The sequence below is a fragment of the Pelecanus crispus genome, chromosome Z, assembly GCF_030463565.1.
Source record: "Pelecanus crispus isolate bPelCri1 chromosome Z, bPelCri1.pri, whole genome shotgun sequence".
NCBI lineage: Eukaryota > Metazoa > Chordata > Aves > Pelecaniformes > Pelecanidae > Pelecanus > Pelecanus crispus.
The window spans coordinates 41,045,455-41,070,178 of NC_134676.1; the positions used below are offsets into that span (position 1 = coordinate 41,045,455).

General features: G+C 41.0%; 1 protein-coding gene across 1 annotated transcript in view; it reads right to left on the minus strand.

Annotated features, from left to right (window-relative positions):
• Positions 1 to 2,617: 2,617 nt before the first annotated feature.
• The window catches only part of SMC5 (structural maintenance of chromosomes 5), a 49,571-nt gene continuing 27,464 nt past the window's right edge, over positions 2,618 to 24,724 (minus strand). The window contains exons 16-24 of the mRNA XM_075726394.1: positions 22,705 to 22,828; positions 19,782 to 19,904; positions 14,754 to 14,879; positions 13,992 to 14,087; positions 13,498 to 13,602; positions 13,171 to 13,290; positions 5,803 to 5,982; positions 5,618 to 5,713; positions 2,618 to 2,758 (exon numbers count right to left, since the gene is read on the minus strand). Coding sequence (XP_075582509.1) covers positions 2,618 to 2,758; positions 5,618 to 5,713; positions 5,803 to 5,982; positions 13,171 to 13,290; positions 13,498 to 13,602; positions 13,992 to 14,087; positions 14,754 to 14,879; positions 19,782 to 19,904; positions 22,705 to 22,828 — 1,111 coding nt within the window. The remainder of the gene's footprint in view (positions 2,759 to 5,617; positions 5,714 to 5,802; positions 5,983 to 13,170; positions 13,291 to 13,497; positions 13,603 to 13,991; positions 14,088 to 14,753; positions 14,880 to 19,781; positions 19,905 to 22,704; positions 22,829 to 24,724) is intronic.

The window sequence follows — 24,724 nt, forward strand, 5'->3', positions numbered from 1 at the left end:
ACTCATCCCCCCTCCTCAAAGTCACACTGAAATTAATTCCACAGGTTTTTATAGCAAGAGTCCCTGAGGAGCTGCATAGCAGTAGAAAGCATGAGGAACAGCAAGAAAGCTGGCAGCACGGAAGGGCCCTATATCCGGGTAAGGAGTGCTAAATAATGCTGTAGCTATAGCAATGTGACTGTGTGGATTTTCATGGTTGAATACACTATCCTGTTCAGAATACTTCCTTTTAAGCCAGAAGGTCTCTGGATGTGGACAGGATGCATCTGTCAGGTGAATTACCAGGTCACTAATGGGAACACCTGTATGGGAGGCAAGCAGTCAAGTCATATAGCCCACCTGCAAATAGCAATGGCTACTTTTATATACAAAGTTGGTTTTATGGTTCTTTTTTAAAGGCTTTAGCTAGCAGAGCTGCTGGACAGTGAAGCTCTATTGGTCAGTAACAAGACAGTAATGCGGTTCTGCAGCTCACTGCACTGTCTGGGGTGAGATAATAGGAATGACAGTGTCATATTAAGACTGCAGCCAGATATGTCAAAATCGGGACCTCCAGTCAACAGCTGACAGACCTCCAAGGAAAAAGCACATACCCACAAGCCCGTCATCCTCTTCACTTGTGTAGCATGGCAGGCACATATCCAGAAGACATAATTTTTGAGACAGGATCTGAAGTGCTATCCTCTTGAAATAAGTCAGACTTACATTTCATACCTCAGCCTGAAACATGAGAAAGGGACTGAACTCTATGAAGAAATCCCACAAAGTTCAAAGATGACAGCATTAAGAATAGACAGTGCTGTCCAGCCATAATAGAATTGAGTCCCAACACATGGTCATGTAAGTAGTTTCACTTATTTAGACACTGAAAACAAATTGCACTTTTCATATAGTGACCCTCACAGACTAAAGAGAAGGCATGTTTTTCCATTCAATTAAAAAAAAAAAAAGTTCAGGGTTACAAGAAGCCAAGTATTTTGAAGATCAAAGAACACATTTAAAACCCAGACCTTGCAATACAGTGGACAGATAGGCCTGTAGCCTCAATTAAGTTGAGGATACTCTGCTGGCCTACTCATCCCTGGACTACAGCCCGAGTTTCCACACTCCTTTAGTTCTTCTGTCAAATATTTGTGTATGGACACTAATCCTCATGGAACTTATTCCAGGAACTCATTTCACAGTTGGGCAGACCTCCATTGATCAACAGTGGCCTGCAATATAAGAATGTGTAGTTCTCTATTCCCTTAAAGGATCATCTATTCCAAACAAGAATTACAGTACTTAACTTTTAATACCCAAAACCTTTCAGATCCTAGCTTATATTTTGCAGTGGGTCATTTTTTTTTAACATTCTAATGTAAAAAGCCTGACATATCAATTCCATTGGCAAAGTTAATTGATAGGATGCTGTTAAGAAAAATTCCCACTCAAAATCAAGTAGGACACCAAATTTTGTATAAAATTCTATTCAAGGCTACTCCCCCCATGAAAACAAGGATACCGCATATTTTCAGATGGTGTCCTGGGACTCAATCATTTTTATGTACATTTTACATAGCAATCGTAGTTTCCATTTCTTTACAAATCATACTCTTCACAATTCAGTATTAAGTTTGGGGTTTAACTAAATAACTGGGACTTTATTTTAGGTATTCAGCATTCTGTTGCTAACATCTACTTTCAAATGCTTAACAGCTATGGCCAAAACCCCACTAATGAATTTTTTGGCTATCTGTTGAGAAGCCATTGGGCATACAATCACTCCAACACAGCTGAAGCCTTGTAAAAAAGCCTCCTGGCTTGAACTTATGTGTCAAATCAGCAGACTATTTTCTCCATCTATCACCAAAAATTTATCAAGTTTTACTTAACCCCCCCCCCAAAATTATATATTGCTTAGTTTTACTTCTGCAAGCTAACTAGCTCATTGTTTCAAAAACACCTGGCTCTTTGTCAGTCTCCTTGCTGAAAGAGACTTGCTAGAAAAATAAAGACCTTACCCTTCCAGGAATACAAAATGGAACATGAGCTCAAAAATAATAAATAACAATAATAAAGTATATTACTCTAATAATAGTATATTCTTTATATTAACTTCAGGTATATTTTACAAACCATTCTCTTGCTACACATCATCATCTTCATTCATTCAAAAAATTTCCATTTCAATAGGAAAAGTTTGGAGAACATCCTTAGCTGTGTTAGGGAACGTGATTTACCAAAAGCAAATTCCAATTTTTAGGAAAACAAACAAACAAACAAAACAAAACCAGACATAGAATTAGTCCAGTACAACCTAGAAAAATTAACTGTACTTCTGATCTACATTACTGATAAAATACCACAACACACAAAAATTCCTTTTTGTGTCAAACTACTATTGAGAAAAAGTAGATTCTTTGGAGAAGAGGCCACTATGAAAGATTGGGGGGGGGGGGGGGGGGGAATCACACTCTTCAAATTTGTTACACTTTTACACAAGTTTTAAGAATGAAAGTTCTTAATCATCAATTCTTTGCAGGTTCTCATCTTTCACAATTTCTGAAGTCTTGAAAGCCAGATGTTCCAAAAAGTTCTACACAACATATACATATATTTTTTGTAGATATATATATCACTGTTCATCCATCCTTCCAAGTCGCCGCCGCCGCCTACAGAAAGCCTTTAAGTTCCATTTGTTTGCCTCCAACATAAAAGGTCCATTGTAGACAAACAACACCGTCATCTTGTCATTGTAAGTGAGATTCTGCAGGAGCTGGTGAAAAACACAAAAACCAAAGTCAAAATAGCTGTAACAGATGCTCCCCATTATCTGAAAAAGGTGAAGGAGGTCTACATAAAGCCTTAGATCTCAAAAGGTCAATATAGCAGGATTATAGCCTTTCTGACAGACAATGTGTATTTGTTCCTAGAAACTCCCCAAAGACACTCCACTCATTCTTCAGGCAGTTTCCATGCTTCACTATTCTTACTACAAGAAAATCTTCATTTCTAATCTGTACCTTCTTGCTACAAATGAGGTCATTATTTTTTTGCCATATCCACAATGGGCAGAGAATATGGGCTGGCTTTCCTTTTTTTGCCAGGGCAGGGCCCGAGGTAGAGTTACTTGGGCACGAGTATTAGGTCTCTCTTCAGCCTCATGCTCCTCTGAGCTAAGCAATTTCCATTAGTGGGAACTCAAAACTTTCAAAACTTCTTAAAAGTTGCACTGATGTCTTCTGGAGTAACTCCAGCCACTGTACTACTTTTCTGAAGTGTAACAGCCAAAGCTGGACACTTACTGTAGTCCAAATCTTGTCAGGCACAAGCCCAGCAGACTGATAGATACCATGCAAGCTGTAGGGTTATCTGCAGTGCTCAGGGTAACTTTTAGCAATTTACTTGCAACTGATGCTCAACTTGTCATCCACAGTAACTTCTCTCTGCAGTCATTTAGGCATTTATGCCTTAGACCAGCTGCTGCTGTTTTCCCACTTAAATACCAAATCCTGTGCTTGTCTGTGCTGAAATGCATCCTGTTTTCAAATAAAGTTACCTAATCTAAGATTGTTTTGAATTCTGATCTTGCTAACAGCAAAGCAGCATTCACTCCCAACAGGGTGATTATTTGCATCTTTAATAAACGTAATCTGTTTCAGCACCAATTGATATTAAAAATACTGATTTTCAACCTGATTTTCAAACCCAAGATGCACTGCTAAAGAACACATTCAGTTCACCTACTCATTCTGACAGTGAATCACAATGATTCAGAAATTTTCCTAATCAACTCTACTGCATATTAATCTATACCCTTCCCCTCTGCAGCTTACTTAAAAATATAGCTGGGGAAAGTGTCAACATATGGAAAAAAACACAGTAACAGTTTTTCCTGTATTCACTGGATACATTCACGGAACTTAGCTTAGTATGACAAATTGTCATGCTTTCTAGTATGTGATTACATACTTACTTTCTAGTAAGTGACAACACATAGCGTAGGCTCAGGAACTGCAGGTAAGCTACTGGAACAGCAGAGTCTGGCTTTCTCCTCAGCCTGTTCTGTACAGCCTTTTAATTATCCTCTCATGCAGCCAGTCAAACTATCTCATTGGCTAAAACCTTTACATGAAGTGCTTTCTCAATAATGTTCTTTGTGGTAGGTCATTACAACTTCACCATGTTAACTGTGGTGATAAACTACTTGCAGTTGATCAGGAGAGACAGAGGAACGAAGAAAGAAACACCTTCAAGCCACCTCTTCATAATGCCATCTCTTGCTGCTGAATAGTGGTTGCAACACATTCCTTGATCTTCCTCTTACCATAATGTTAAATGGACTTCTTTTTTTTAAGCCTCTGAAATTTCTAGCTTCTCTTCCTCATTTTTACTCTGATCTTTCTGGTAGCTCTGCACACTCATTTTTCCCCCTTCTGCATTCTTAGTAATTTGACAACAAGCACAACTTTTAAAACAGACTCTGAACCCTAGACAGTAATTTTCTACAGTCCCTTACATGTGGGAAGCATTATAGTTAGCAGAGCTGTCTCTATCCTTTCAACATCCAAACGACTCTCATATTTCTCAAAGTAGGAGAGAGCACAGAAAAGCAGATCCAATAAGGAGAGAAATCGCAAGAAGACAAAATGGGATAGATAACACACAGAACAAGAAAGAAGTCATGCGGACAGGAAATGACCAAACTCTGTGGAGGTAAGCATACTGCAAGATCAGAAGGAACAACAAGCATCACCTTCCTCCTACTTTCAGTCAGGTAAATGCTGTAGGTGGCTTTCCTCAGGTCCTTCAACCGCTATTTACTGAAAAGAATAGCACATACCAGCCAGATTTTCTAAAATACAGTGAAGTACAGGATGCAGGACAACTGGTATCTTAATAAAAAGTGTACAGCCCATTACTGAATGCTTGCCTCCTTGGTGTATAAGTAACCTTTACTGGTTCAATCTGTCTTGGATCAAGCTGAACACAACATTAGCCTCTGTTACAGGTGCAGGTGGCCAGCCTACTTACTAGTACTTTCAAGCCACAGCATCACATCACTGCATCACCTAGTAAGTCAATTTTTTTTTTTTTTTTTGTATTTTAACAGAGGAGCACAATTAAGTACTGGTCATTCTTGACTGAAAAGTCCTCTTCAAGCCATTCTCCATGGACTATAGCACTGACCTTTGCTAAGCTTGTAAGTCTCAGATTATTACTGGAACAGTTTTCCTCCATTAATGTGGGACTCCTCCAGTTTTTCTGATGTCAGCAGCACTAGCCTGTTCCAGTATCATTATCTGACTTGTTGCGAAGATGGTTTTTGCTAGAATCCCAATTCTGGCATTACATTTGACAGCCTTGTTACATGGTACTCCTGTCCACTGCTGGTTAACTTGTGTTACTTCCACAGAGACCACAATTCCAGAATGTGTTTATGATGAGATGAGCCTTGGTGTAAGTTGTCTGAATTCCTGCCAGGACTGTTCTTAATGGACAAATTCTCTCACAGTTACCTTTTAATATCATTAGGTAAAACAGAGGTAAGCTATACAGTGCTGACAGGGATATTATCACACAAAACACAACTCGCCTACACATTAAACTTTCAATTTCATTTTCCACCACGCACCTTTGGTGTAACAAAGAAGTACTGAGATGTGCTTTCTTTACAAGCAGTTTTCACAACCATTTCAAAAACTCTTCTCTCATTCATTGGATCCATTCCCTAAAAGAAAAAAAAAAAAGTCTGTTCTCTCCACTATGTCATAAGCATTTGTGTAGTAAGAGGTTATATACTGCACTATTGATCCTCACCTGATTTATTTCATCTACAACCCTGAAAGGACATCTGTTGAGTTCCTGGAGAGCCATCAGGTACAACATAGTGGAAACACTTTTCTCACCTCCACTCTGATGATACGGAGTCAGTTCATGAAGTTCAGTGCTACTGTGGAATTTGACTCTAATGCGAATCCCATACTTGTCGTACTCCTCCTATAAAAGCCAGTACCTGTTAAACTCAGTTTCTCTGTACTACGGCTTAATTGATAATGACATGTAAATTAAAGGAAATTTATGTCAAATGTTCCATAGGGGTCTACAAACTACTTGGGTTCAGCTTAATATCAATATATTAATTCTGTTTCATGTATTTTCCTTAACTCTGATCTATTCTTGTTAGATAGAGAATTTCCAATACCACTCCCTCCCCATGACAATGATTTGTTAATTTCTGAATCCGTGCTGAGAAAGACTTCATATGTATTAAGAACATAAACAAGAAAAAAAAAAATTCTTGGCTAGAAAAAGGGGGAAAGCAATGCCCCTATAAATTCCATTAATTGGAGAAAATGCATTAGTGTACATGATGCTATCAACTTGAACAGTGGGTTGAAGGCGGGGAGGTCTGTGTGTGTAGGTTAAGATCCCATCTGAATGTCTTCAGGTGCAAGCAGTCTAATTAAATCCTTCACTTTCCCTCCACAAAGCCCCTACACTATGGCAGCAATTTCCCTTTCATACTCAGTCAGGAAAACCACACACAAGGATTCCAACCCTGGCCTCGTCCTTAACAGAAAACTGACACTTGTCAGCAGTCTTGAGTCAATGATGCATAGGTGTGGGGATAACAGATGTCATTCAAAAGAAGGCCCATGCAAGGAAATACATTCACTATTCCAGAAAAAAAAGAAATCTTTGGAGTACTTGCTAGTATTTCTGAAGCTCAGGTAAGCTCAGTGCAGGAATAGGAATTCCCAGTGTAGAAAGCCCATACTCATTGCTTACTGTTTGGTCTACATAAGACATAACCTTTATATGCACCTATCAAGTTAATGAGAGCTACCGGGAAGATGAAAGAATTTCAGGAATATGAGTTGCAAGAGGTCTATCCATATTCAGTGTGGAAGCATAAATCCTGCACTTGGAGGTCATCGACTCACATTCTTCTGATAACACAGTTGTAATGCTTACAGTAGAAGAAAGGAGTGGAGGTTATTCCTGATGGTTACTCACAGAATACTTCTAGATTTAGAAAGGACAGTTTTGGCAAAGAGACAATGAGAAGCCCATACCACAGAAGCTGGCACATGCCAGTTTGGTTCAGACTGCCATATACCACAGTCATTAAAAGGTGTATAAACTGGGTGACCTGGCAGAGCAGAGTCCTGTTGTAGGGCTGGCTTTTATGACGCACAACAAGGTCTAAAAGCCACCATGAAGTAAATAAGCCATACCATCTTAAAGTCTTAAAACTGCCTCAAGGGACTTCAAATTTGTAGGAACAATTTTCAGCTCTTTGCTACCTTCAGGTCTTGCTTTGCTTGGGATGAGTAATATACATATCAGATAGCATGTAACATTGGAGAGGATCTGTCAAATCCTCCCAGATCAGCTAATCTGCTAAATCAGAAGAACCAGCCATCTTTTGGTGTTCTTGATGTTTGCCTGCAGGCAGACAAATGTCCTCAGGACTGGAAAGTGTAAGGTCTTGTACTGCTATTTACTTTCATGTACTACAAATTTCTGGTACTTCTGGTGTAGCAGTATTATAGAAACATGGAACGGTGAATCCTTGAGGCTGAGGCAGATGCCATACACACTTTAGGAGAGAATGAAAGTGACCTGACATAGTTATAAACTCATGTTTGCTAAGTGCCAACTTCTTCCTACTTTGAAGACAGGTCACCTTTCTCACCCTTGATGTTTTCCCTCTTGGCAACGGGTTGGCACTTCCAGTGACAAAGTGAAGACCTGCCTTGAGAAGGAGTGCTATATGACCATGACAGACACAGCGGAACAAAGCAATGCTTAATGCAACTAAAACTATTTGCAAGCTGCTTTTGGTTACCATTTCATTCTCCCCTGTTATGGAAGAAATTTCTTCTTTGGCATTTAATGCAGCTTATCAGAAGAATAATTAGCTTCTTGGATTTGCAGACTGTAGTTTGATAGCCACGCCTGATAATCAGGAGACTAAGAAGGAAAATCACGGGGCATGTTTTCAAAATGAGCGTTGCTGCACTGGCCTTTCTGGAGGTGGTATTTTGCTAAGGGGAGCTAATAGGACATTCTCCTAATCAGGGAAGATAACAGCACCATAGCTTAGATGAACCTCCTCCATTTGAGTACGATTTGGTACTTGATTGTCAGGATCAGTCTCAACAGACCCACACTTTGGCTTGCTTATGACCAGGAACACTTACCATAGTGGAGTGAAAAGATATCCTTAAGTTCACAATTTAGTTCCTGTTTCTTCTCTAACAGATAGTTGCAGACCTTTTGCTATACTCTTTGGAAAGGGACAGGGCTGTGGGACATCAAGAACACAACGAGTTCATGTAAAGAGAAATAAAAACAGGACCTAAGGCCTCTAGGCCCACTGTACTTTCAAATGCATTGGCACAGACTGAAACTAGGCTCAGAGAAGTTTACAAGGTACAGGCTGGCAAAACCTCTGGTCAAAAAGATCTGCCCTCCAGCATAGCTGCAATGGCATCAGAAAGTGAGGCCTTTGTTGCCAGACTACTGGGAATGCCAGTTCACATAACTGACAGATACTCCATGACCTGTCAAGAATGATGCTCAAAACTCCCACAGGGAATCAAGGAAGGGGAGGGTTATCACTGCTAGCACTCTGAATTCTGGTTACCAAGTGCTACCAAGGAAAGTCAGAATGTTCACTGATGTTTCTGCGAGGATGTCAAGGAAGAACCTACTGAAGTGTTTCACACAGTAGGTACTATCACCAAGGACATCATCAGATCTCAAGGTTCCTGTAGGGCAGGCTAACAGAGGCTTGAACTTCAGTGTCACAGGAATATTTCTAACGAAGATAACTCTGCCTCAAGCGTCTCTCTTTTGATATTTACAGGTCAGGGCAAAAGAGTCTCCTGAAGAGAAAAAGGGTTAGGAATCCAAGCTCTAGAACAGATTATCCACCTCTCTGTATTATAGGCGTTGGTCCTCAAGGAAGAAGTTTTAGTCATTGGCACAGTACCACTAGCTATCCTCTTATACTATTTGAGACATCTGTATTTAGAAAGACAGTCCAGACTCCCTTGGCTTTTAACCTGCTTTACTGTTTTTCTGTGTACTCCATCCCAAGTTACTTTTAGATAAAAGATCGCATTTGTGTAATACAGATCTGACTCTGTAGGTAACTATCAAAAGAACTGAAAAGTCCATGTTTTAATGTCCTGCTGTTTCATAATACTAGTTTCTATGTAACCATTTTTATGCAGTTCATGTAAAGAGCCTTGTCAGTCACTATTCTGCCCCCAATAATAACTACCACTTCAAGTATCTTAAGAAAAGCTGCTTGAGTAATTCACAACAGCAAAAAAATGTTTAAGTGTCAACTTTTACTATTTTGGAGTCTGTGCATCACATATGAGAGTCTTGAAATCATTATTAGAGAGATTAATTTAAAACAAAATACCCAACTTCTCTTCAGCCCACTGCACTGAATATTTCTCCCCAAGGCACTAGTGGTGCTTTAAACTCTTCGTCAGAGGTAAACCCTGCCTATAAATGTTACTGAGGGCATAACAGGCTGGGCCAAAAGATTGCTACTTCCAAAACAGGCAAAATGCCAGCAGACTTGAGTATAAACTACATGTAGAACCAAATCAATACAACACTTAATAATAGAACTGGCCACTAAGTGATATTAGAATAGCATGAATTAGCTAAAAATGTAGAATTAAATCACTAACTTAATAAATCTGAGTTACAGCTGAAGTAAACACAATGCTTCTAACTGAGCCCTGTAAGTTGCAAGAAACTTTGCTCAGGAGCTTGCAGGGCTCACTGACAGGGCTTTAAACTAGATGTGAATGGGGAGGGGGAATATATCAGGCTTGCCTGTGACAAGCTGTGGCACGGTATGTAATGGTTAGAGGGATGGGGTGCTACTGTGAGCCCTCAACCTGTTGCCCAGAGGCATGATGGGGATGCTACAGCACAGCTGAAGTCTTGTGGAGATGGGCTGGGGGCTCCTGAGATAGTTAGAGCTCACAAGGAAACCTTTGTGAAACACCCCGAGGGAAACAAGGGATGTTCCACTAAGAAGGTGACACGGCCAACAGCCCAGATGAAATGCCTCTACACGAGCGTACACAGCATGGGCAACAAACAGGAGGAGTTGGAAGCTGCTGTGCTACTAGAAAGCTACGACCCGATTGCCATAAACAAAACTTGGTGGGAGGAATCCCATGACTGGAATGCGGCTATCGATGGCTACAGGCTGTTCAGAAGGGACAGGCGAGGAAGGAGGGGCGGAGGCCTTGCCCTCTATGTAAAGAAATCAATACAGTGTGAAGAGCTGTCCCTGAAGAATAGCCATGAGCAGGTCAAAACCTTATGGGTAAGAGTCAGAGACAGAGGCAACAAAGGGAACCTGGTGGTTGGTGTCTACTACAGGCCGCCTGATCAAGGGGAGCCTGCTGACGAAGCCTTCTTCCTGCAGCTCCGGGAGGCTTCGCGCTTGCAGACTCTTCTGCTGGGGGACTTCACCATCCTGACATTTGCTGGAAAAGCAACACGGCAAACTGTAGGCAATCCAGGAGATCCCTGGAATGCACAGACGACAACTTCCTAAGCCAGGTAATAGACACCCCTACCTGAGGGGACGCGATACTGGACTTGATGGTCACCAATGCAAGTGAGCTCATTGGTGATGTCAAGACTGGAGGCAGCCTGTGCTGCAGTGATCACGCGTTGGTGGAGTTCATGCTCCTGAGGGACATGGGAAAAGTGAGGAGTACAGTCAGGACCCTAAATTTTAGAAAAACAAACTTCCAGCTCTTCAAGGAGTTAGTCAGAAGGATCCCCTGGGAAACGATCCTCAGGGACAGGGGAACAGAACAGAGCTGGCAGATCTTTAAGGACACCTTCCATAGAGCACAAGAGCTATCAGTCCCCAAGTGTAAGAAATCAGGCAAGGAAGGGAAGAGACCAGCATGGCTGAGTCGAGACCTGATGGTCAATCTAAAGAACAAGAGGGAACTGCACAGGCAGTGGAAGCAGGGACAGGTGTCCTGGGGGGAACACAGGGAAACGGCCCGGTTGTGTCGGGAGCGGGTCAGGAAGTCCAAGGCGAGGATGGAGCTGAATTTGGCAAGGTACGTAAAGAATAACAAGAAGGGCTTCTATATCATAGAAGCCTATATCTATATCAACCAGAAAAGGAAGGTTAAAGAAAGCGTACCTGCCGTGATGAACAAGAAAGGCGAACTTGTATCAATGGACAAGGAGAAGGCTGAGGTACTCAACAACTTCTTTGCCTCGGTCCTCACCAGCAACCTCTCTCCTCACCCCTCCTGAATCGACGGACCAAAAGATGAGGACCAAGGGGGTAAAGCCCCTCCCACTGTAAGGGAAGATCAGGTTTGAGACCACCTGAAGAACCTCAATGTACACAAGTCTATGGGACCTGATGAGATGCACCCCAGAATCCTGAGAGAACTGGCTGAGGTAGTTGCCAAGCCACTCTCCATGATATTTGAAAAGTCATGGCAGTCAGGTGAAGTCCCTGCTGCCTGGAAAAAGGGGAATGTTGTGCCCATTTTTAAACAGGGTAGGAAGGAGGACACTGGGAACTACTGACCTGTCAGCCTCACCTCTGTGCCTGGGAAGATCATGGAACAGATCCTCCTAGAAGATATGCTCAAGCACATGGAAGACAGGGAGGTGATTCAAGACAGCCAGCACGGATTCACCAAGGGCAAGTCCTGCCTGACCAACCTAGTGGCTTTCTATGAAGGAGTGACTGCATCAGTGGACAAGGGAAAAGCAATGGATGTCATCTACTTGGATTTCTGTAAAGCCTTTGACACAGTCCCCCACAACATTCTTCTCTCTAAATTGGAGAGGTATGGGTCTGATGGGTGGACTGTTCGGTGGATAAGGAATTGGCTGGATGGTCGCATCCAGAGGGTCGTGGTCAATGGCTCGAAGTCCACATGGAAACCGGTGACAAGTGGAGTCCCTCAGGGGTCCGTACTGAGACCAGTAATGTTTAACATCTTCATCAATGGCATAGACAGTGGGATCAAGTGCACCCTCAGCAAGTTTGCAGACGACACCAAGCTGAGTGGTGCCTTTGACACACCAGGAGGACGAGATGTCATCCAAAGGGACCTGGACAAGCTGAAGAGATGGGTCTGTGTGAACCTCATGGGGTTCAACAAGGCCAAGTGCAAGGTCCTGCACCTGGGATGGGGCAACCCCCGATATCAATACAGGCTGGAGGATGAAGGGATTGAGAGCAGCCCTGCAGAGAAGGACTTGAGGGTACTGGTAGATGAAAAGCTGGACATGAGCCAGCAATGTGCGCTTGCAGCCCAGAAAGCCAACTGTACCCTGGGCTGCATCAGAAGAAGTGTGGCCAGCAGGTCGAGGGAGGTGATTCTGCCTCTCTGCTCTGCTCTGGTGAGACCTCACCTGGGGCCCTCAGCACAAAAAGGACATGAACCTGCTGGAGCAGGTCCAGAGGAGGGCCACCAAAATGATCCGAGGGCTGGAGTACCTCTCCTACGAGGACAGGCTGAGAGAGTTGGGGTTGTTCAGCCTGGAGAAGGCTCCAGGGAGACCTTATTGTGGCCTTACAGTACTTAAAGGGGGCCTACAGGAACGATGGGGACAATCTTTTTAGCAAGGCCTGTTGTGACAGGACAAGGAATAATGGATTTAAACTAAAGAAGAATAGATTTAGACTAGACATAAGAAAGAAATTTTTTACAGTGAGGGTGCTGAAGCACTGGAACAGGTTGCCCAGAGAGGTAGTGGAGGCCCCATCCCTGGAAACATTCCAGGTCAGGTTGGATGGGGCTCTGAGCAACCTGATGTAGTTAAAGTTGTCCCTGCTCCCTGCAGGGGGGTTGGGCTAGATGACCTCTAAAGGTCCCTTCCAACCCAAAGCATTCTATGATTCTATGAACTTCCAAAAGTCTGTGAGTTGAAGTCCTACGCGTCTGGACAAAGACTGATTTTCCTTTAATCAGACTGATAAGTCAGTTCTAGCACAAAAAAAAGTGTTAAAAAATTAAAAATTCTTTTTTTTTTGAAAGAACATCTTTCCTAAAATGCAAATGACAACTTGTTATTTTCCCTCTAGCAATATACAAGCAAAAGACGATGCATGAAAATACATTATTCTTCCATATGAAAAATAAATCATACCTCATTTTCCACATGAAGATCAACTTCACCAACACACTGCATAGAACTAAAGAAGTTACTGAACTTCTCATTAATTTGCTCAATCAGCTTTTTCAAGGGGTTTAGCCACCTTTCTTTGACCTAGAAGTAGACATATCCACGTAAAACCATTTTTAATAACTGAATTTTCCTTCAGAGAGAGCATTTAAATTCAAAAATATCATGATTACAGAAGCTAACATCTCAGTTTACACTCAAGACAACTTGGAACGTTACCCTTTATTTCTGTACATACATTCTATTCTAATAAAGACATACTGATACAGAAGTCATAATTTCAGCTATTACCTGTGAAATGTTTTGCTTATAGTTATCCAATTCATTTTTCTTTTCCTCTAGATATTCCGTCAACTGCTGTATTTCTTGTGTCTGCTTATTGTATTCTTCAACAACCTGCCAGAATAAAAAAAAAAAGCAGTCAGCAAAAGGTTTGCCAATTCTAACCTTGACTGTAAAATATCACACTGCACTGATTCTGCTCAAACACAATTATACAGATTATTTCACTGCACACGACACATTTCTAGCTTTAAAGCAAAGAAACTGTAAAGCACTGCTTATTTCGAGTTACTGCAACTTTTTTGTTTTTTAAAAGGCACAGAACACACTGTTCCTTTGGAAGAACCTACTTAAAATTCTAATAGATGCAGAATCTGGCATTTACAGCACATTGTTCCTGCTGTCTAGCTTATTATACCAAGAGATGTAGCACAGAGTGGGAAGCAAGTACAATACGGGTGGAGGGGGAGGAAGGGAGGACGGAGGAAAAGCAGTGAACATGCCGAAGCATTCAGGCCTGTGAAACAGGAGGCCCTGGTTTTCTCTTCATTCAGAAAAGCATCAATTTCCTCCAACGTGGTCGGAAGAGACTGAAAAGCCTACAAGAGAAAGAATGCATGTGTTACACAGCAATGCTAATGAAGGACTCCAGTTTGCTAAAAAGAAATTGAATAAGCCATAAAGTGTTCTATAACTTTTAATCAGGGTGTCACATATTCAAAATGTAACGCAGCAAGATTCCCCCACATTCTGGACAGAGAAAGGCGGCTAGAAGTGCTACTACATAACAAAGACACACAATTAATTGCTACCTTGTGCAGGTACAGATGCTCACAGACTTGGTATAAGCCAGGGGCTATGCTAGTCAAGCCATACAAATACTTCTAGAGGCTGGGAAGACCTCCAGGTAAGTAGGAGGGCCCAATTTCAGTTCTTTTGTGTTGCTCCATAAGAGCAAGAAGCCAGAAAAATATGGCCTCTAATTATTTCTATGAACACAAGACTATAGATTTTAATTGAAATTTCAGGTCAAATTTTCTCTCCCCTGTGTACAGAACAAAGTGACAGTCAGAGGATATCCCAGCACTATTTAGAAGTGCTTTAAAAGGGTAAGTGACAATATATGACTCAACACTAACAGAAGTACACATGATCCTTTACTGGTAGCCTAATATAAAATATGTAATATTCTTTCCTGGAGAAGTTATAATGGCATACATCATCTAAAATTTAAGAGATATGTGGAGATTTGTTTTTGTACGTACAGTTTGAAATTCTTTTGGAAGATGTTGATCTGGACTCAGTTTGCAGACCTGTCGAGCTTTTTTCAGTAATTCCTTGCAGTTCTCTGTAAGAACTCGCTTCCTATCATCCAGTTCACGAAATTGTTGCTGTTAGAAAAGATATTAAAGATACTGAAATACACTTTTTTTTTCACTTTGTATTTCCAGAGGTGACACCAGCACACTGGCAACAAACAACATCTGAATCAGAGCATGTAGGTGAAATCAGACTCCTTAAAGATCGAAAATCTTTGTTTCAACACACAGAACTCATTTTGCCTCTCTGCTTGAAGTCAACAGATGCCAGCGTAAACTGATGAAAAGCATGTTCTTGTAATATAGCTAAATTTATTTTCTCTCAACTAGACAAGTGTGCATATAGATTCAATATATGTCTCAAAATAGACTATTTTACAGGAAATTCCCTATAAGCCAAACCAGAGCTACCATGAGCCTTATTTTTTATTAGCTCCCATTTAACTGTATTTCTCTGTCTGGGAGAATATGGTGGACATGATGTATACTGAATGGTATTTTAGCTGAAGTTTTACAGGGTAAACATCATAATTACACAATCAGAAGTACTTCCTTTGCTGTTTCATATTCTACTTCTGTAATACAGACAGCAGAATAAACAGAAACACACATAATTTTTAAACTAGTGCTGAAAAAGAAGTGAAAAGCAGGTACAGTTTCTGGTTTTGAACAGTGGTCTCAAGGCTAAACTCTTTGGAACTTAACTACAGGTAAGTGGCCAACCCAGCCCTATGACGTTTATAATGCAATGTTACCACAACAGTAGTTCAAATACAATACACAAAATATGACACCTTCATGAAACACTAAGCTAAAGATTATCTCAAATAAGCAGTACTCAGGCAAAAAACTTGGAGAACCTTAAGTATCTCTTCCCCTCTGACCCCAGAAATCTCACTCGGTTATCTCTATTCACACGGTCCCTACTGCAGGCCTGCTGCTTCCAAATGCCGAGCCGGCAGTGGCTGGGAGTAACTGCTTGCTGCTGTCTCCCAGCTCAGGTGAGCACCCAACCACAGATAGCTGGGAGCTGCCAACCACATAGAAATGGAGTACAAACCAAGATACTGGAGCTTTTAATCCGTTATTTTATTATACATTTACTCAGTGATTACACATGCAATCCAGCTTTTCAACAGAGTTACACCATGGGAATACACTCTTTTCACCTTTTTCAGAGGCACAAAATTCTAACTCAAAATCCATATGCACAATATTTTGCTTGAGAACTTTCTTCTAACAGTCTGGAAAGTTTAGTTATGTTCCTACACTTGGGAGAGCTTTATCTTCCCCATTTTTATTGTTGTGTACTTCAGTTAAATATGGGAGCCCCCCAGTGGCAAAAAAATTTCAAAGTGTTCATTTGGAGACTACACAGTTAGATAAATGTTTATTATGAAATAAGGTAATAAAAATTACCTTATTTACCAGCAAGGTAAGCCTCAATTTCCATTCAGCTTTACCAGTTGATTGTCATGGCCACATGCTAAATAAAAGTTAAATAACTATAAATAAATAAAAATACACAAGTTTTGATTCCTTCTCCTTCCTATATATTCGAAAGTGCATGGCAATGTTAAGGTTCCTGTTCATTTCCTGAAGGTGTGTCAGTAAAACCATCTAGATAAAAAAGTAAGTAGAAAGAATTACTGTTCTGAACAGAGATGCTACCCTGAAAAATCATAGTGTAGACAAGCTTTACATTTATTTCAGCCAACAGCATAAGAACCAACTTGGAAACAGCTTTATCTGGGTACTTCAGGAAAGCTCTGTACGAGTGCAGGGCTGCAATTACAGCTTCCTGAAAGGCATCTACCAAACAGCAGAAACCAGTTGATTCTGTATGCCAAGCAATTTGTACTCTGTTGTGCTCATCAGTACTGCAACTGTTTTTGTGCAAAATAAGAAGCTGGTTAAGGAAAATATAGTTACCAGTAGCCAATGTTTTCTCATGAATTTGTGTTTGAACACATGCTTGGTGACAGCATTTAATTATTTGAAGTTTGGAAATTTATACATAGAAAAACAGAATCTGCATTTTCTTAAAACTTGGCTTAAGGATTAAATGCTGCAATGTACATAGTGAGTATTAATACCAATTATTTAAACACATTTACGCAAAATGAACCTGAAAATTAACAAGCTATCAAAGCAAGACAATTAGCAAGACTCTTTCAAACAACTATCATAAACATGCAGGCAACTGTGCCAATTATCTAATGAGCAGATGGGGCTAAGAATCCTCCCTAATGTTCAGCATAGGTCACACACACAGATTTGCTTCTTAGACTCATTAAATAAATTAAATACAAGGAGTTGTTAAAATAACACTAAGGTTCCCACTTGAACTGCAATGACAAAATACAAACCCCAGAAATCTGTTGTTGCTAACTTGACTTGTTCAAAAACATGTACTTTTTTGACCTTTCCACCTAAGCAGTTAAAAAAACCACCATAAAGCAACAAACATGCTGCTCTCTCCACAGTATCCCAGTGCCAAGACCTCACAAAAGGAACATATGTGATCTTCTCTTAGATGTACTAAGTGGGGTTTGTGTTTGCTTCAAATCTTAATCAGATATTTACTCAGGTATTACAAAGACTCAGGATTGCTTGGGAGACAAACACCATGAGTGAGCGCTGAGTATTAACAGAGCTTTGCAGCTTCTTTGGTGGATACCCGCCATTCCAGTTTCAATGAATGCATCATGGCCAGCACATGACCTACAAAAATGTCTGATGGTTAAGTAGAGAATAAATGGTCCCATAATTGTAACTTTTAGGCTCCAATTTAGTTCACTACACAGCTGTTGTCAACATACTTATTTCTATTTCTGTTTGGCTTCCTTCTTTTTGCCAGTTTATTTATTTTATAAAAACATGCGGCAACTGTTTGCAAGACTTCCTCGAAGTGTTGCGATGGCATCCTCACAGGCAGCTTTGGAGCAAGACTACCTTAACACAGTACTGCTGTAGAAAAAAATTTATCACAGCCAAATCCACCAAGAATTTGGAGGGACGGGCCAATTTAAACATACTATTTCAAATAACATTTAATTTGAAATGAAGCTAAGAAATACTGAGTTTTCCTCAGGAGACTGCATCTCTCAAGGCAGAAAATAAGAAATAAACCAGAGTCTACAACATACCTCATTCAAAGGGCAATACGGGAAAGAGAACTTCTAAAAAAAGTGGCTAAAGATGTAATTCAAAGACTCAACAATGCAGTATATGGGGAAGTGTGGCTTTGGACTTCCACATACATGAAAACTTAAGATGCACTTGAATAGTCAGAAGAGCAGAGCAGTTAAACTTCTCAAAATTCTAATCACTGGGATTACTGATTTTAGGGGTTTTTTCTGTTTTAATGTTCCTTGAACCAACTGTTCAAAATATAAACTCTGATATGATTTCTTCTACTTATGTGGTTGAATGTAACCCAATAATGACAAATAATGGGACCTCAGCTGACTCACACACCTCTCCACTAGGGAAGGAGGCAATTTTTGTTTAACCAAGAATTATCAGAACGTTTACAAGTCCTGTGTGACCTGACCAGACATCTACCTATGCACCAGCCCAAGCTACTCTCTAAACAGTGAAGATGCAGGCAGAGAGAACTAAAAACATTAAATAAATTTCCCAGTGATGATACACACTACTCACATGAGGTTCACAGCTTTGTAATATTCTTACTCCTTACTGAGCTTCAGCAATGAAGCTATTTGCATTGAATTTTGATAAAGTCTGAGTAACAGCTGCATCACATGAAAGAACTGATGCAACAGTGATTTTCCAAGTAACATGCTGGACTTGTCTCTGTCTTCAAGTTACTTTTTGCTCCTCTTAGGAAGTTCTCCTCTCCCTAATTTTCCTGCAAGTGATGATACCTATAACCTCAAGCGGTTTTCTAAATATGTGCCAAGGTCATTCTTTCTGGAAGTGCATACCCATCCAAAATAACTATCACTTACCTTTTGAACTGCTTTCCAATTTAACAGCAATTTTGTTTTTTGTGGATCAAATTGAGTTAGCAGTGGGTTATAGTTAACCTGACTCTTGCAAGATAAAGCAGAAGCTTACCATCCTGTACTTTGACAGTTTTTTTCCCCAGTACGTTGAAAGATTGTACTACTACACAAATAAAAAAATTGACCTCTATGCACCAATCCATGAGAGATCATTGCATCCTCTGCTCTTCGAAAAGAGTACTTGTCTGTGGAGCTAATTCCTCAGAGACTGTCTTTTTACCTGAACACAGCGTAACTTCCTAATATGATCAACAGAAGGATCGTTTATCCTCCTTTCTGTCCTCCAAAACATGCATTTAATTACAGTATGAGAAAATAAGCTATGGAAGAAAGGTAAACCAGCTCTGCTCTACTCTGATACAGTACTTTCTGGTTCATCTTGAGCTTGCATCTCCCATGTGGGTTGGGGCTACAACAGACTTGGAAGAAAAATAATACTTCCAAATAACAGCTAGCCTTTTTACACACACTATGTATTATAATAAAAAGATCTAGGACATGATGACTGTTCAGCACAACTTCACAGAAGCTCAGCTGTCTTAATGGAGGAAGGCAAAGCCCCTGTTCAGCTTTAAATGGAGAGGCAGAAGTCAAACTACAGAAATTTTTTACAATGATGGTGGTGAAGCACTGGAACAGGTTGCCCAGAGAGGTAGTGGAGGCCCCATCCCTAGAAACATTCAAGGTCAGTCTGATGGGGCTCCGAGCAACCCGATCTAGTTTAACATGTCCCTGCTCACTGCAGGGGGGTTGGGCTAGATGACCTCTAAAGGTCCCTTCCAACCCAAAGCATTCTATGATTCTATGAAATCAATGCTAAATATGTAGCAGTACTAATACTCATTTCTAAACAAAGACACAGAAGCATCCTTTTCTACACCATAAAGGCTTCCACAGAAGATGTTTTCATAGCAGATATCCCAGTATTCATAGAAATGGTTACCTCTGCAGCTCTTAGCTGTACACTTGCTGCTTTATACTCTGATTCTAGTCTGTTCTTCTCAGCAGCCACTGTAGTACTCTGAAGAACCAAATCTGCTTTGAGGATGTTCAGTGATATGCAATTCTACATAGGAAAACAGAAGATGTAATTTTTTTCCACAAGAGACTCAGAAGTGATATAATCACTATCAGGCTTTAGAGTCATAGCATACAATATCACACTGTGTTGAGCTCCTCAACACTGCTGTCACATTCAATGAAAAAGAAAGATGACTTACTGGTGACCTAAGCTCTTCAAGATGTACAGTCCCCATGTATTTTTAATCTGTAAGCATATACATATTGCTTGCAATGAAACTGTTTTTCACCAAAAAAGCACATTCTCTCTCCCTACACCATATACTCGCACGTGAAATGTGAGAAAAGACAAAGCCTCCTCCATTCTTTCTCGGAGACAGAATCCAACAGGTGGATTTTGGTGGACTTAAGCCACACACAGAGATGGAAAAAGATCAAAAAATAAACACATAAGATATATGCCTCTCTCACTGACAATGCAAGATGACTGACAGGATGTACAGTGACTCTAGTGTCTTGTGTCTTAACTGCGACAGTATATGACAACAGAAGGAGGCTTTATTTTGGAAGTTTCATAACAGGCTTTAGTGATCCCCAGAACCTGGTTTGACAACTTTTACATTAAAATGGTTGCTTCTTTAAATGAGTCGGCCTCAGGAATGGTCTAGAGGCTTCAAAATCAGCAATATCTTCTCAACCGTGTCAAGGGTAGCTTCAAGCCTTGAATTATGGGACATCGAGAACACCGTTTTACCATTTTTTTAAAATGATCAGCATATAAATACAAAGGAATCCTCTCTCTTAATGAAAGGGAGGATGAGGTTCCAACTGTAGTCCTAGGGGACCTGGCAGGATGAAGTTTTGAGAGTGTCACCTTCTGACCACAATAGTGAGCCAAGGTCCAAGACCTTTACTATTTGTCATTTCAATGCAAAGTTTCTACAGTGTGAAGCTTGGACACAGGAATAAGTTTATTTGTTTCCAATCCACTTAAACAGTTTAAAAACAATAATCAGAGAAGTAAACTGTAACAAAAACCACAGTCATAACGAAAGGAGATGAAAAATGGAAAAAGTTAAGGTTATTCAGAGACAACAGTGCCAGAACCTGAAACAGCGAAGCAAGGCTGTTTCTGTCAACCGGTTGTTGACAGAATTTCCTTCTGTGGCAGAACTGAGTACGCCTGAAACATACAACTACCTAAGTTTTTATCACTTTAGTAGCCTACAGCTAGTATAACTACAAAACCTATTGAATAAAGTACAAAGACTCCTATAAACTTGGAAGCATTCATGAATTTTGGCTTGGGGATGACCAGAAACGTATGGATTTCAACAATTTTGATAAAACATATAATGAAGCATCCTTTTGTATCAGGCCATTTTCTTCTCTTCAGTACGTACTAGCGTTTATCTCCTACAGCACACAAAGTGTGAAAATTAAGCTGATACACAACTGAAATAAATCCCATATGTAATCAATACCTGTTTCAGGCAAATACCATCCATCCTCCCCTACGCCCTTGGTTTACTGAGAAATACACAGTAAGTGTCAAATCCGTTTTCCTATACTGGGTGAAAAAGAGATTAAGATACTCCTTCAGGCAGGTCATACTGCAGTCAGTGAACAACTCTGGCTGCACTTTACAACAGCAACACACCTCAACAGTTTACATACTGGGAAATGGGCATCAAATACAAAAATCAAAAGCATATTCTAGAAATTCCTGCTTTAAATACAGAGCAATTGCACAAGTTTTGAAAAGAGTTACTTTTCAATACTGTTATTACCTGCACAAGTTCTGTAAGTTCTGTAAAGTAATCATCAGCCTAAGCAACCTTTTTAATATGGCAGGTGTATTCTGCCTTTCTTTGGCATTTTCAAAATTGCTTTGGCTAGCTGACCCAAAGGCGATTCTCTGAAACACTTCAGTTGTTGCAGTCCATGCCTATCAACAAACAGAAACACCCCACCCATTCGGAGTATTTTTTTCTTTACTTATTATATAAATACCAGCAACTGAAGTGTATTGAAATCATACTCACTTCAAAGGTAATACTCAACTCTTTTCAGGGGCAAGCAAGAACACATTTCAACGTTAGTAAGACATGGCAAAGGAACAACATTCATGCTCAATGTGGTTGCAAGAATGGCACCACTTCTTGCTGAGTGCAAAAGCACCAGCAGATTTCCCTCGGAACTGAAAGTAACTGTTTCTTGTTCCTTAGTTATTAAAAAAAACCCTAAGAAAATTTACCTTGTGGCAGCTCCCATTATTAGGGCTTACAGGCTAAGCTAAAGGAACAGTTAAGTCCAAACTGTTTTCTTCTTCTTGAGTTAAAGAAAACCTCAGGACATTGGAGCCTGAGACTTGAGTAATTTTCCTATCCTAGCCCTCTTCCACAACCATGGATCCTTACAGTTTCAGGTCAATTTTTCACACGACTACTGACTACCCCTTTTTTCAATAGAAACAAAAAAAAGGAGATCATGAACTAGGGCGGAAGGAATAGTTCACCGAATTATGCAGTATTCTGAGAATGTACAGGCTGAAATGGTCACACAACTCATTCCTAGTTCATTCCTGTATTTACTGAATCAGACCATGGATTCTAAGACTTCAGTCACTGAGAGCCTAAATCAACACAAGCAAATTATCTACAAATTGAATCAATGACAGATGAACAAGTTCAAGGTCATAAAAGCTTCAAAATATGTTTAGCTTGAAGCAAATTAGCTTGTAAATGTTTACAGTTACACATCCAAATGCTGCGTGCCTCCTACTTAAGTTACAAGAATGGGACTTCTCACAACAGTGGAACACATACTGAGTTCAAAATACATACCTTTATAAGATGCATTAATTCGGTAACAAGTCTTGCTTTTTGGCTATTTATTTCTTTGATCTTTACATTTGCTTGTTGAGATTCCTTCTCTAGGTTGATAGCATCTTGTTCCAGCTGTCTTAAACTATGGGAGAAAATCAATATTTGATTAATCCTGATTAAATTATGCAAAAGTAGAAAAATTCTTAATCTTGGTGATGAACCAACAGTTGACAAGAATAGGAATTTGTATATGTAAACATTCCAAACACATTAGAGGCATTCCCAACCTATATTATGCAACCTTTTATGCAATTTAAACCTATTATGCAATTTAAACCTAAGAAATTCAAAGTCCCAAATTAAGGACTCAGAAGAAGGGACACCCTGTCCCAGGACAGCCTCAGCACCAGTGTCCAAGTGTGAAACCCAACACAGTAAGTCAAGACCACAGCACCCTCTGCACTGAAGGGGGTTGTTTCCTGGGAGTATAGGAGACATTATGGGATGCAGCAGAAAAGCATTTTGTGACTGTGCAGGAGTTACTATTGAATATTCAGGGAAGAAGCCAAATGCAGGGAAAGGGAGGGATCTAGATGACTTGGAGAGGAACAAGTGTGGGAAAACAGGGATATGGGGATAAAAGGGACAGTTACATGTAAACAGTTGGCTGGTTAATATGCTTGTCCAGCTATGGCCAACTGGCACACTCTTCTTACTCAATTGTGTTTTTCACTCTTTTCCTGGGTGAGGGACTCTCTGTTCAGCATTCGTGTGTACATATGGGAGTCTAAGTGCAAGCAACTATAGTCAGATCACAAGTCAGAGGAGAGGCCTCCTTGTCTGTGGTGCCAGCAATGAGAGACCAGAGTGAGTAGACTTAAGTGACAGCCACTGGGGTGGGACCACAGGTCAGAGGCCCATGTGTCCACGGCACCAGCACCTGGAATAAGTGCAAGTGAGTGTTTGGTCCCTAGTGAAGACCAAGCCAGACCAGCTGACAAGTAGGTGAAGTGGGCTGGGAGTCAAGGGGGTACATGTGTGACTAAGGGTGAGACCCACAGGAAGAGATGGCTATTGGAGGGACCAGGGGAGTCCAGCCTGGCTGCCAGAGATCATGAGGTCTGCTGTCTCTGGGGGTGAGACCTGCTGGCATGTTGCTGTATTTAAGGGTAACATGACTGGGGTACTGGCTATTGGGGGGGAACTAGGGGAGTCATGGCTACCTCTGCACATTTGGATGCCTGTATGTCTCCGAGGGCAAGACCATGGGGTTGGCTACTGGGAAAGCAGGGAGTCCCAGCCAGTTCTGCATGCTGTGTAGCATGTGCATCATGGGTGAGAGAGGCAGTCTGTACAGGCAACAGGAGCAGGGCTGCAGCCTTGGGCGTTTGCATGTCCAGGCACCAGCACCTGCAGAGACTGAGGTCCAGGGGCAGCTACTGTGCAGACTCAGAGTGTCTGGACCCAGCTGCTGATGGGATCCACATTGCCCAGATGTATGCTAGGGGAGGCCCACCCTGCCCAGACAGAGTAGGAACATGATGAGGCCACCGGTGTTGTGTTTGCCCAGTTGCTCTGTGTGTCCATCTGTGCTGTGTGGCTGGCCGTGTGCAAATATGTACATACGTGCTGTTTAGATGCGTTGTGTGAACGTGTCTGCTGGGAAGACAGGCTCAGCCTCACTACTGGTTGCACTGGGAGCATTAAGCTGCATCACTCCCACCTTCCTCTCAGGCTGCTGGATCCAGACCCATTCTCCTAACTTTTTCAATGCGTCTCCCACAATACTCAAGTTGGAAGACTACAGTGTGGATGGATGGAAGAATAGGTAGTGGTTGGATGGTCAGTCTCAGAGGGTCATGGTTAGCCTGTTGTATTCTGCCTGGAGGCCAGTATCAAGTGGGGTGCCACAGGACTAAGTCATAGAAAAAATCATAGAATCATTTAGGTTGGAAAAGACCTTGAAGATCATCAAGTCCTGTTTAACATCCCTGCCAGCGACACGGAGGAGCAGAGAGAGGGCACTCTTGTCAAGTGT